The sequence below is a fragment of the Leguminivora glycinivorella genome, chromosome Z, assembly GCF_023078275.1.
Source record: "Leguminivora glycinivorella isolate SPB_JAAS2020 chromosome Z, LegGlyc_1.1, whole genome shotgun sequence".
NCBI classification, from domain to species: domain Eukaryota; kingdom Metazoa; phylum Arthropoda; class Insecta; order Lepidoptera; family Tortricidae; genus Leguminivora; species Leguminivora glycinivorella.
In genome coordinates, this window is record NC_062998.1 from 7,860,435 (window position 1) to 7,875,162 (window position 14,728).

The window sequence follows — 14,728 nt, forward strand, 5'->3', positions numbered from 1 at the left end:
GGTTTCATTCTGAATGCGAAACCTCTTACAGTACTCAATGTTTTCAACAATTGAAGATCGCTTAATTTGATTGAGTTCAATTTTATTACACACTGGCGTTTATTATTAATTCATCGAAAAATAATATATGCGAAGAACAATACCGAGAACTTTCCATGCTATTTTTCCTTACATTTGCTTTTGCTATTCTTCCATTTGCTATTTTGGAAACTTCTCTCTTCGGTGCACTGCTACACCCGATTGGTGAAAGCATCTAGCAAACTAGATGAGATATCTTATTTTAAATAGAAATTTCAAAATGATATATTTGAAGTTCAATCCATTTCCTGGCTACATAAATATTGCTTAATACCAGAACCGTCAAACGTGTCAACTTTACCCTCTGAGGTAACATTGCCACTACTGAATAGAATAGGCTACTTGTCTTGTCAAATCAGTCAAATCAGCTTCTTTTTAAGAACTCTCAAAACGAATTTGAACGACTTACTAAAATGGAATTAATATTAAATCGAATTGAGTGACGTCGCGATCAATTCAATTACTTTATATATTTCTACCTGACTTATTAAATAGAAATTGGATTTAAAAATAACTTCTGTCCATCTTTTTCTTATAATTACGTGATGCTTTATTTCGTGCATGGTATAAAATATTTTATTTTAAGAACAGTTAAGTTCCCTATTGTACTAGGTATGTGAAGTTAAAGAAACCACGTTTGACGACAAAATAAAAACCTAAAAAACTATTTATGTTCCTAGCTTACCTTTTATTGGAATGACTTATCCTCTAAGAGAAATAGAGTGAGTTAAGTACGTGCCCAATTCAATAAAAATAATAAGACAAGCCGAAAATCGAGAACTGGGTTGGAAGTAATTTCTGTAAAACGCGTCGCTTGAGCATTGGACTGGAATCCTATTTTAGGTGACATTACCCATCTCTTAGAATATTAAATTTTCTATTTCTTTAGCGGATAATTGTAAGGCACGCATTTTATTTCCGTAAGGTAGCTTACTTTCTTTCCTCGAGGGTATATAAACATATTCCTACAATTAAAAAAAAACTTACTACTGATAATTCTATCGAATCTTAATAGTTTAGGTACGACCCAGTAATTCGACCTCAACGGGTAGTCACATCCTTCAGTTACCCCTATGTTTCCCAGCGAACATCAGTTCGTTAGGACAGTCGTACTCCACAGACTGTAGTCATATAGATGTACTTACTTATCTGAACCTTAGGGTACTCGCAGTAGTTCGACCTCCAAGGGTAGTCACAGCCCTCAGTCACCCCCCTATGTTTCCCAGCGAACACTAAACCATTAGGGCAGTCGTACTCCACAGACTGTAGTCATATAGATGTACTTACTTATCTGAACCTTAGGGTACTCGCAGTAGTTCGACCTCCACGGGTAGTCACAGCCCTCAGTCACCCCCCTATGTTTCTCAGCGAACACTAAACCATTAGGGCAGTCGTACTCCACAGACTGTAGTCATATAGATGTACTTACTTATCTGAACCTTAGGGTACTCGCAGTAGTTCGACCTCCACGGGTAGTCACAGCCCTCAGTCACCCCCCTATGTTTCCTAGCGAACACTAAACCATTAGGGCAGTCGTACTGCAAAGACTGTACTCATATATATACTTATTTATCTGAACCTTAGGGTACTCGCAGTAGTTCGACCTCCACGGGTAGTCACAGCCCTCAGTCACCCCCCTATGTTTCCCAGCGAACACTAAACCATTAGGGCAGTCGTACTCCACAGACTGTAGTCATATAGATATACTTACTTATCTGAACCTTAGGGTACTCGCAGTAGTTCGACCTCCACGGGTAGTCACAGCCCTCAGTCACCCCCCTATGTTTCCCAGCGAACACTAAACCATTAGGGCAGTCGTACTCCACAGACTGTAGTCATATAGATATACTTACTTATCTGAACCTTAGGGTACTCGCAGTAGTTCGACCTCCACGGGTAGTCACTGCCCTCAGTCACCCCCCTATGTTTCCCAGCGAACACTAAACCATTAGGGCAGTCGTACTCCACAGACTGTAGTCATATAGATAAACTTACTTATCTGAACCTTAGGGTACTCGCAGTAGTTCGACCTCCACGGGTAGTCACAGCCCTCAGTCACACCCCTATGTTTCCCAGCGAACACTAAACCATTAGGGCAGTCGTACTCCACAGACTGTAGTCATATAGATATACTTACTTATCTGAACCTTAGGGTACTCGCAGTAGTTCGACCTCCACGGGTAGTCACAGCCCTCAGTCACCCCCTATGTTTCCCAGCGAACACTAAACCATTAGGGCAGTCGTACTCCACAGACTGTAGTCATATAGATATACTTACTTATCTGAACCTTAGGGTACTCGCAGTAGTTCGACCTCCACGGGTAGTCACAGCCCTCAGTCACACCCCTATGTTTCCCAGCGAACACTAAACCATTAGGGCAGTCGTACTCCACAGACTGTAGTCATATAGATATACTTACTTATCTGAACCTTAGGGTACTCGCAGTAGTTCGACCTCCACGGGTAGTCACAGCCCTCAGTCACCCCCCTATGTTTCCCAGCGAACACTACACCATTAGGGCAGTCGTACTCCACAGACTGTAGTCATATAGATATACTTACTTATCTGAACCTTAGGGTACTCGCAGTAGTTCGACCTCCACGGTTAGTTACAGCCCTCAGTCACCCCCCTATGTTTCCCAGCGAACACTAAACCATTAGGGCAGTCGTACTCCACAGACTGTAGTCATATAGATATACTTACTTATCTGAACCTTAGGGTACTCGCAGTAGTTCGACCTCCACGGGTAGTCACAGCCCTCAGTCACACCCCTATGTTTCCCAGCGAACACTAAACCGTTAGGGCAGTCGTACTGCACAGACTGTAGTCATATAGATATACTTACTTATCTGAACCTTAGGGTACTCGCAGTAGTTCGACCTCCACGGTTAGTTACAGCCCTCAGTCACCCCCCTATGTTTCCCAGCGAACACTAAACCATTAGGGCAGTCGTACTCCACAGACTGTAGTCATATAGATATACTTACTTATCTGAACCTTAGGGTACTCGCAGTAGTTCGACTTCCACGGTTAGTTACAGCCCTCAGTCACCTTCTATGTTTCCCAGCGAACACTAAACCATTAGGGCAGTCGTACTCCACAGACTGTAGTCATATAGATATACTTACTTATCTGAACCTTAGGGTACTCGCAGTAGTTCGACCTCCACGGGTAGTCACAGCCCTCAGTCACACCCCTATGTTTCCCAGCGAACACTAAACCGTTAGGGCAGTCGTACTGCACAGACTGGCCGTTGTCGCACTCCCAGTACTTGTCGCAGTATTTGTCGTCGCCGACGACGCGCGACTTCATCTTGCAAGGGTCTTCGATCTGCGCGCAGGTGACGACCGACGCGAGGGAGATGGCCACTGTAAAGAAATAAGTTTTTGTTAATAACTATTTGCGAAAATGTACTATTGAAGTCTAAATCGTGTACCGCATGGTATGAGGTCACAGATAGAGAAAATGTTTATTTTGTGGAGTGAAGAGGGCCATTTTTCTCAAAGTTGTCCACCCCACTTTTTTTGCAACATGGGTATTTTTTTACGCGATTCATACTCAGAATCGAGAGCTCTTTCGATCTTGATAGGAGAAAAAAAATGTCCCAAGATTTCCATACATTTTTTCGAACCTTCCATTCCGTTGTATGTAATGTATGAATAAGTGGTAACGGAATGGGAAAAAAACCTTGGGATACTTTTTTTCTCCTATTAGGATTGAAAGAGCTCGCGATTCTGAGAGAAAAACACATAAAAATTTGGACAAATCTAAAAAAAAAGTGGGGTGGACAAGTTTGAAAAACATGGCCCAAGTGGTGAAAAGAAAATTTATTTCATTCAAAGATGCTACAAAATTATCACAGACAAAGATATTTTATCTTGTCTCTCTTATAGTCATTATACACCGTGTTTTTTTTTTGTTTCCGTTAAATTCGACAGGCATGTCGTTAGGTTCGTTATCCGAAACCACCTGTATATTACTTATAGTTAATTTCGCCAAAAATAAATTTAATCGTTTTCATACATAATAAATAATAAATTAATTAATTAGTGTGAGAGACCCTTAAGAATAAAAACTATTCAAGTTAGTGTCAAGTGATTGACGGCACATGTCAAAACAAATAACATTGGGAAGTGGTAAAGGCTGTCACACACATGTTAGTAATTATATATCTTTATTTTTTTAATAGCTAGATAACCGTAAGAGTTAAGACGCTAGTTTCTTAGAGAAATTAATTGTATTTGATCTAAAGAACCATCCATGCTAGACGCTGCGCTCGCTAAGCTGGATGAAGAATATTCTCAGAAGTCCCGTTGCAGCGGAGAACGCCTATCTATTTTGTCCGAAACATCTAAAAAAGTAGAGGAGTGGTTGGAGAAAAGTCGCCAAGACGATCAAGAAGAACGCGTTATCGCGACACCTTGGCAGGAACCTACCGCCGGACCGAGCTCACTTGAAAACCTAGCACACGCGATGGAGAAACTGGCTACTACAACTCAAAGTGCTAATACTCGCCTATTATCCCGATTAGCCACGTCTAAGGACTTACCGTTATTTTCTGGTGAATCACTCGAGTGGATACAGTTTAAAAAATCGTATGAGCAGTCCACGAAGTTATGTAACTACAGTGATACTGAAAATATCGCAAGATTAGAAAAATGTCTCCGTGGTGAAGCTAAAGAAACGGTATCATCTTTGTTTACTACTGATACGTCACCACGCGCCATCCTAGAAGCTCTAGAGCTACGGTTCGGTAGACCCGACCTAATTATAAATAAAATCTTATCGCAAATCAAGAAATTGCAACCTTTACCGCAAGCTTATCACGTCGAGCTGGTGAACTTTGCTGTCAAAGTGAGGAACTACGTGGCAGCCGCCGAATCTATTAATCAGACCGATCATCTTCGAAGCCCTGAGTTACTAAACATCGTTATATCTAAGTGTCCAAGTGCGCTTATCAACAAGTGGGCAGACTATATATACGAACATGGCGATACACATAAGGCGAAATTGCAGTTATTTTCTGAGTTCCTGCACAAAGAAGCCACGAAGATCGCCGCCGCAGGTGTAACTCATATTCATTCTCAAAATGAACACAATAAGTTTCCTAAGAAGATGGACGACCGTAAATATCAAGTTCACCCCATATTAAACAACGATAGTGATACAAACACAAAGTGCAAGTTTTGTAAAGTGTCTTATCACCCGCTGACTAACTGCATAAAATTCAAACGCGCACTCCGCAAAGATAAATGGCGCTTCGTTAAAATAAATAGATTATGCAATAAATGCCTGTTGCTAGGCCACGGGAGAGAAACCTGCCCGGCCGCGTCGTGCGATATCGACGGCTGCGGGCTTCCCCACCATCGCCTGCTTCACTGGCCGTCCAAACCTGCCACGGCCAGCGCAGCGCCACGCCATAACAGCACCAATGAAAATCAAAACAATACGCCAGCATTAAGTGCGACAGATGAATCTACCAATAACAATAATAATCCCACGACCGAGGTCGTAACAAACACCGTCTTGGCTCCCAGTGATAGTGTATACCTAAAGTCTGTACGAGTGAACCTACATGGACCTAGCGGTACTATCGCTACCTACGCCCTATTGGACGATGGGGCCGCCGTGAGTTTAATATCAGCTGATCTCGCTAACTGTGTCAACCTCCAAGGTCAGCCAGAGACAGTACGTATGAAAGGTGCATTTAAGTTCAATATCGAATGCATAAGTGAAACTGTGAACTTTAAACTCTCGAACTCAAGTGGTGAAACGTACGATTTACGCGCGCGAAAAGTGAGTGAGCTAGACTTACCTACACTGGACTTATCTAACGTGAACCTAGACTGTTACGATTATTTACGTGACTTAAAAAGTGTTTTACCATGCAGTAACATGGAACCGAAGTTATTAATCGGTCAAGACTTTTATCATTTAATAAGGCCGCTAAAGACTGTTTATCGTGGCGATTTTGAACCCTATGCTACATTAACAAAACTCGGCTGGTGCTTAAATGGACCTGTACCTGCAGCTGCATTCGGTCGACGTTCGACCGCCAAGCATGCCTTGACAACAACGCTGTATGAACGCGCGAGACCTGCCGCCGAAATCTGCAACGCATGCACTCCGCCCTCCTTCGCCACCCCCGCGGACGTACTTACCGCGCGGCGGGAGACGCACACATGCACGGACGCAGACACGCACACGTGCGCAGACGCAGACACGCACTCATCCCTACAATGGTCAAGCGAAGCACCTAGCGACAGCGCCGATAAGCAACTACACGAACTCGTCCGCCGATCGTTTGCGCTCGAATCGATTGGAGTGAACTCTAAACCACGCGTAAATAAGGACGACATTCGTGCTGTCAACATCATCGATAACTCTGCAAAGTTAATTAACGGGAGTTATGAGATATGTTTACCATGGAAAAATGATGATTTACTTCCCGACTCTTATCCTACTGCCTATAAGAGATTTCTCGCTGTCGAAAGAAGAATGATATCAGATGAAGGATACGCTTCTAGGTATAAAGAGCGTATAAATCACTTACTTGAGAACAATTACGCACGATCGTTATCAGACGAAGAATTGTTGGCGCCGCATAAACGCGTATATTATTTAGCCCATTTCGGCGTCGATAACCCAAATAAGAAAAAATTGAGACTGGTGCACGACGCTTCAGCTGCTACCGCAGGCCGCTCCCTGAACGACTACCTCCTCCAGGGTCCCGACCTACTTCAATCTTTGCTGGGCATCATGCTACGCTTCCGAGAGAAACCTATCGCAATCATGGGCGATATAAAAGAATTCTTCCTTCGCATCAAGATATCGAGAGAAGACCAGCACGCGCTTAGATTTTTATGGCGCGAGAATAAAAACAGCGAACTAAAAACCTACGCTATGACGTCATTGTTGTTTGGAACAAATTGTTCTCCTTTCATTGCACAACATATTAAAAATAAAAATGCAATGCGATTCCAAAACGAAATGCCTGAAGCTGTCGACGCCATCCTGAAGTCACATTATATGGATGACTACATCGAGAGTGTGGACAACGAACAGCTGGCTATCAAGATGATAAAAGAAGTTTCCGAAATCCACATACAAGGTGGCTTCGAAATAAGAAATTGGATATCTAATAAACCAGAAGTTTTAGAATGCACGCCAAAAGAAACCTTAAGTGATAAGGCAATAAGGTTCAAAACCGAGTGCGACAACACACCAGAGAGAACGCTTGGGTTGTTATGGTACCCGGCCAGCGATACATTCGGCTTTGATCTCTCACTTAAGCGCATTCCACCTGAGATAATTAACCTGCAAAGAAAACCCACTAAACGTGAACTCCTGCGCATCTATATGTCAATATTTGACATTTTTGGATTTCTCGCACCATTTACTGTAAAAGCAAAGATAATGCTACGAAATATCTGGAGAACGGATACAAAATGGGACGATGAAATACCTACGAGTGAATACACAGTATTTCGCAACTGGATAACGGAATTACAAACTTTAAAGGACTTGCGAATTCCACGATTTTATTTCCAATGCGAACAAATAACGAGCGAGCGCGATAATACTGATAACGCTCACTGCAATGCCTTGCGCCAGAACGAGATGACTACAGAGTCTACAAAACTTGAACTTCACATTTTTTGCGACGCTTCCCCTACTGCATACGCTGCCGTCGCTTATTGGCGTAAAATAAAGAACATTAATGAAGTACAAGTTTCAGTCATCGCAAGTAAATGCCGCTCGACACCTGTGAAGAAATACATAACTATACCTAAACTTGAGATGGAATCGGCAGTGATAGCCTGCCGCCTCGCCGACACGATAGCGCGCGAACACCGGTTGACCCCTGACACAAGGTATTTCTGGTCGGACTCTTTGATCGTTTTACATCAAATAAAAAACGATACGCGCAACTATAAAGTCTATGTGGCTAATAGACTCGGCGAAATTGATGAATTGTCGAGATCCTGTGAATGGAATTATATACCTACCGACTTGAACATAGCTGACAAAGCGACAAAATTAGATACTTACGAGTTGAGTAACGACTGCGACTGGCTCCGCGGCCCTGAATTCCTGTACGCGCCGCGCGACGCCTGGCCGAAGTTTGACGCTGCAAAACATAATGTAAACAAAGATCAGCTGTTACAAGTACATATGTTACATGAGATAAGGGAAGAAGACTTACCTGTTGTTCCTGACCTAAATAAATTCTCTTCGTGGACCAGACTATGGAGATGTATGGCTAACGTATTACTATTTATTACGAAGTGCAGAAAACCTGGTAATACGCAGATCGATGCCGAGATGATGCGACGCGCTGAAAGTGAATTATTGCGTTACTCACAGATGAAGACGTTTCCTGAAGAGATTTATGCACTGAAAAATAATAAGACAATCGAACCGAGCAGTCGATTACGCAAATTAACGCCTGAATTAGATGAACGTGGATTACTTCGCGTTGGCGGGAGGATCGATGCTGCATCACATATCGATTACGACCTGAAACGCCCCGTTATACTTGACGGGCGTGATTACATCACAAGATTGATAATCAAACGCTACCACGAGATGGCAGCACACGGCAATAATGAAACTGTAGTTAACGATATTCGTCAAAAATACTGGATAATTAACTTACGCCCTACAGTACGTACAGTCGCGACACGATGTCTGTACTGTCGAATTAAAAAAGCAAAACCGAGTAACCCGCGGATGGGAGATTTACCGGCGGCACGACTCGCCCATCACCAACGCCCGTTCACGCACTGTGGTGTTGACCTATTTGGGCACATGGAAGTGACAGTCGGCCGTCGACATGAGAAGAGGTACGGAGTACTCTTCACCTGCATGACAGTACGAGCGATCCATATAGAATTAGTACCCTCGCTCTCTGCAGACTCCTTTATCATGGCCTTGAGAAGAATGGCATCACGACGAGGCTGGCCGTACAGAATGTACTCAGACCATGGTACCAACTTCAGAGGCGCTAATGCTGAATTACGAAGATCGTTTAAAGAGATAAGCGACCAAGCGAGTGTCAGAGATCTACTGACCATACATGAACTTGAATGGCACTTCATATCACCGGCGAGTCCACATGGCCGGATCCTGGGAACGATTAATTAGAAGTGTCAAGACATCCCTAAAAGTAATCTTGAAGGAACGAGCTCCACGTGAAGAGGTTCTGATGACATTGATGGCAGAGGTGGAAAACATTGTCAATAGTCGTCCGCTTAGCTACGTATCGACAGACCACGGCGACCCAGAAAGCTTGACACCAAACCACTTCCTCTTAGGCACGTCCTCAAACCTCCCAGTACCTGGTGTATTTGATGACACTGACCTGTTCAGAAAGAAAATGTGGAGAATAGCACAAAGACTTACCGATGCATTCTGGCGGCGTTGGATACGCGAAGTATTACCAAATCTTCTACCACGACAAAAATGGTGCCAAGAGGGCAAACAGCTAAAAAAAGGCGATGTCGTGGTAATCGTAGACCCAGCTATGCCTAGAAACGGCTGGCCAAAAGGGCGAGTTCACGAAGTCCACGCTGGCGCCGACGGACGCATTCGAATCGTCGATGTTAAAACGCAATCCGGAATGCTTACCAGACCAGTAGCACGTCTCGCCTTGCTCCCCACCGCTGATGATGATGATGATGATTGTCCTTGACGGACAATGGGGCCGAGAATGTAGACAACGCATTAGACTGGACCTGAAAGAGAAAACCTGAAACATAAACCATCCATCATTAAAGTTAACGGAATTCAATAAAAACAAGGTGTAGAACGTCATATTATTATATTTTTAGGGATATTTGACTTATAAGTGCTACCGTATAAAAACCATACGGTAATGTTACCATAATTATATGGTAAAGTTGCCACGTTTCATGGTATTTGTCATAATTTTGCCTGGGAACGTAACGTGACTGAAGACATTATAAACAATAATTATCTACCTACGTGTATATCAAATGTTTCATTATGATAAGTTTTAAATGTCAAACCAACTAAAATTGTGTTTTATTTTTTTCTAAGTTAGCAATTTTATTGAGTTTCAGATTCTAAATTCACCAACTTCTTTCAAACTTCGCTGAAGTATTACATATAATAATTTGTCCAGGCATACTGCCTGTGTGCGTAGCCGAATGGCACAAACGCTCACGAAACGAAACGCTCGTAGATATCTCTCTCTATCGCTCTTGCCTATTGGCGCGACAGAACCGTAGCCGAATGGCATTTCTCCGACGCAAAACGAAAACGAAACGCCGCGAAAGGTAGCCTGGCTCTGTCGCGCCAATACGCAAAGGTGATAGAGATTATATATCTACGAGCGTTTCGTTTCGTGAGCGTTTGTGCCATTCGGCTACGGCACCTGATCTGTGTCTCCAGACTAGTGTAAACTTCATTCAAATTCAGGACTCTGAATTATCTGAACCTTAAATGCATCCGTTCCTATGCACAAGTGTACAGATGCACGTGTATTTCATTTCTACGTTTTACATAACAATAGCAGACGTAAAAAATACACGATTTTGTATTTTCTCCTTTTGCTGAAACGTAATAATCTTAAAAACCATCTCACGTCAAAAGAACGAGATGACGAGACCGGAAAAGAGCTATTTAATTATGTCGAAAAAAGGCGGAAAACAAGGACCGTTTACTGTACATTTACTTACGGTAAGAAGATTCTTTTTGACGTAAAAAACTCGCTACGCTCGTGGTTCAATTATGGAATCATTCGCTCGACCAATATTAGTCATCCATCATCATCATCATCTCCTTGCGTTATCCCGGCATTTGCCGCGGCTCATGGGAGCCTATGGTCCCCTGTGACAACTAATCCCAAGATTTGGCTCGACCATTGTATGTACGATTAAACAATAAGTTTGCCCCCTAAGTAAATCAAATTCTAAAAAGCTATTTCTCATCAGTGTGCGTAGCCTATCTACTTACAATCTCTATCGCTCTTGCGTGTTGGCGCGACAGAGCCAGACTACACTTCTGCGGCGTTTCGGTGGCGATTCACGTCGCAGAAATGCCATTCGGCTACTAAATGTTACGCTTCGATATAGGATAACGACTTTGTCACTTTTTTAGGGTTCCGTAGCCAAAATGGCAAAAACGGAACCCTTATAGTTTCGTCATGTCCGTCTGTCCGTCTGTCCGTCTGTCCGTCTGTCCGTCTGTCACAGCCGATTTACTCGGAAACTATAAGTACTACAGTGATGAAATTTGATGGGAATATGTGTTGTATGAACCGCTACAAAATTATGACACTAAATAGTAAAAAAAAAAAGAATTGGGGGTGGGGCCCCCATACATGTAACTGAGGGATGAAAATTTTTTTTTCGATGTACATACCCGTGTGGGGTATCAATGGAAAGGTCTTTTAAAATGATATAAAGTTTTCTAAAAAACATTTTTCTTAAAGTGAACGGTTTTTGAGATATCAGCTCTCAAAGTCGTAAAAAGTATGTCCCCCCCCCTCTATTTTTATAACTACGGGGTATAAAATTCTAAAAAAAATAGAGGTGATGCATGCTAATTAACTCTTTCAACGATTTTTGGTTTGATCAAAGTATCTCTTATAGTTTTTGAGATAGGTTGATTTAACTGTAATTTTGGTTAAGTTATTGGTTTATTATATTTGCTGCTACGGAACCCTTTGTGCGCGAGCCCGACTCGCACTTGGCCGGTTTTTCATTTAGTGTGACAAATTCATTTCGTTCGCTACGAAGCGTTAACGATTGTCAAATTGGCTAAGTATATTTGAATTATTATATATTATCAGAGTAGGTACGTATGCTCAATGAGCTAACCCTTTTTAGGGTTCCGTAGTCAACTAGGAACCCTTATAGTTTCGCCATGTCTGTCTGTCCGTCCGTCCGTCCGTCCGTCCGCGGATAATCTCAGTAACCGTAAGCAATAGAAAGCTGAAATTTGGTACCAATGTGTATATTAATCACGCCAACAAAGTGCAAAAATAAAAAATGGAAAAAAACGTTTTATTAGGGTACCCCCCCTACATGTAAAGTGGGGGCTGATATTTTTTTTCATTCCAACCCCAACGTGTGATATATTGTTGGATAGGTATTTAAAAATGAATAAGGGTTTCGAAGATCGTTTTTTGATAATATTAATATTTTCGGAAATAATCGCTCCTAAAGGAAAAAAAAAGTGCGTCCCCCCCCCTCTAACTTTTGAACCATATGTTTAAAAAATATGAAAAAAATCAAAAAAGTAGAACTTTATAAAGACTTTCTAGGAAAATTGTTTTGAACTTGATAGGTTTAGTAGTTTTTGAGAAAAATAAGGAAAACTACGGAACCCTACACTGAGCGTGGCCCGACACGCTCTTGGCCGGTTTTTTTAGAATACGGTAGGTACTCGAAAATGTATACAACCTATAGTAAGTAACCGTTTCGGTGTGCTGTTGACTTTCTCCATACAATTAACGTCATTATCCTTGACTACTTGACATGACTTGACACTTGACATTAACTACAGATGTAGTGTGAAAAGGGTTTCCTTCGTATTTTTTCGGAAACGTTCGTATTTGTCATACTAGTTTAGTCAATGTCACTACAAGATGTACTGAGACATATTGAAATAGCATACGTTCGTAAGTTTCCGTAACAATACGAAGGCAAATCTTTTCGCCCTGCATCTGTACTATATAAACTCATGTAAATCAAACGACGACCGGTCTGGCGCAGTCGGTAGTGACCCTGCCTGCTGCGCCGCTGTCCCGGGTTCGAATCCTAGTAAGGGCATTTATTTGTGTGATGAGCACAGATATTTGTTCCTGAGTCATGGATGTTTTCTATGTATACTATATATATCGTTGTCTGAGTACTCACAACACAAGCCTTCTTGAACTTAATACCGTGGGCCTCAGTCAATCTGTGTAAGAATGTTCTATGATATTTATTTATTATTATTTATTATGTAGCTACATTAATTTTTATAAATAGATAGTCCTACTAAAAACTTAACTATTATGAACTTATAAATAGAACTATAGCTAAACTAAAACTACCTATAAAATAAAACCCTACAAGTAGCTTACATGTGTGTATTTATATATCCACGTCCCTACCAATCCCCAGGAAACAAGATATAATCGGAAAATGAAACAGTCCGTACGAAACGAGTGCAGTTTCAAATTTCACGTATCCTAAAATAGAAACGAGGCCTCTGGGAATTCAATTACAGCCTACACCGAGCACTGAATGTCTTTCTCTTTCACTCCAATTAAGGTGTCTTTAGAATGAGAGAGAAAAGTGTCCGTAATTTGTAAACTTCGGTGTTCACCCTCAGAACATCCAATGTTTGCGCCGACCGCAATTAATTAGGATAAGGGCACGCGAATGCATCATCCTCTTTGCGTTGTCCCGGCATTTGCCACGGCTCATGGGAGCCTGGGGTCCGCTTTAACAACTAATCCCAACGTTTGGCGTAGGCACTAGTTTTGCGAAAGCGACTGCCATCTGACCTTCCAACCCGAAGGGTAACTAGGCCTTACTGGAATTAGTCAGGTTTCCTCACGATGTTTTCCTTCACCGAAAAGCGACTGGCAAATATCAAATTTATGACATTCCGCACATAAGTTCCGGAAAACTCGTTGGTACGAGCCGGGGTTCGAACCCGCGACCTCCGGATCGAAAGTTGCACGCGTTTATCATAGGCCACCAGAATGATGACATTGATGTACTGTATTTACTGCCATTGCTCGACGCATTATGAAAACTTTAAGAATCTCATTTTTGACTATTTGTCTCACATCCTTTAACCATTGCTTATCTTTTAGTTTGTATCAGTTTTAGACATAAGTAAATTATCAAAATCTAAGATCCCCTAGTCTAGGCGGCTAGCCCTTCAAAGGCGATATACCTACATCAGAGCATTATACTAAGCGGTTTTTAAAATGTTGTTACAATGGTCAAAAATACGATGATATACTTATCCCTTCATTCATTAACGTACACTAAAGTTATCAAGGCGATAGAGCTCGTTTGTCCCTTTCCGACGTATTGGTGTGATAGAAAGGGACAGTCGAACTTTATCAGCTTGATAACCCTACAGAAAACCTGATTCGGTACGGCCAGACCCGACTGAAATACAGCCAAAATGGGATTATGCGACGTTCTTGCCAATGTCACTTCTTCATAATAGCGCATGAGAAATAATGACTGTGCACAATAACGAATGAGGCGAAATACCTATTGCGTCGAATTCGGATTGCGTAGAATTGCGAATAGGAAGAAACTATTCTGTACACAAATAATGGCTGTGAACAGTAGCGAATGAGGCGAAATACCTGTTGTGTGGAACTTAGATTGTGCAGAATTGCGAACAGGAAGAATCGCTATTGTACACAAATAATGACTGCACATAATAGCGCATGAGGTCAAAAACTACTGTGTGCAATTCAGAATGTGCAGAATTGCGAACAGGAAGAATCGCCACTGTTCACAAGTAATAACTGTGCACAATAGCGAATGAGGTGAAATACTAATTGCGTAGAATCCAGATTGTCCAGAACTGCGAATAGGAAGAAGTGACATTGGCAAGAACGTCGCATAATCCCCAAAATGTACGAATCAGTTTTTCTATCTTCCA

The 14,728-nt window shown here is 42.0% G+C and overlaps 1 protein-coding gene across 1 annotated transcript in view; it reads right to left on the reverse strand.

Moving 5' to 3' along the window:
- The window catches only part of LOC125241111 (protein obstructor-E-like), a 93,907-nt gene that overhangs the window by 15,408 nt on the left and 63,771 nt on the right, over window positions 1-14,728 (reverse strand). The window contains exon 3 of the mRNA XM_048149437.1: window positions 3,208-3,447. Within this exon, the coding sequence (XP_048005394.1) occupies window positions 3,208-3,447 (240 nt within the window). The remainder of the gene's footprint in view (window positions 1-3,207; window positions 3,448-14,728) is intronic.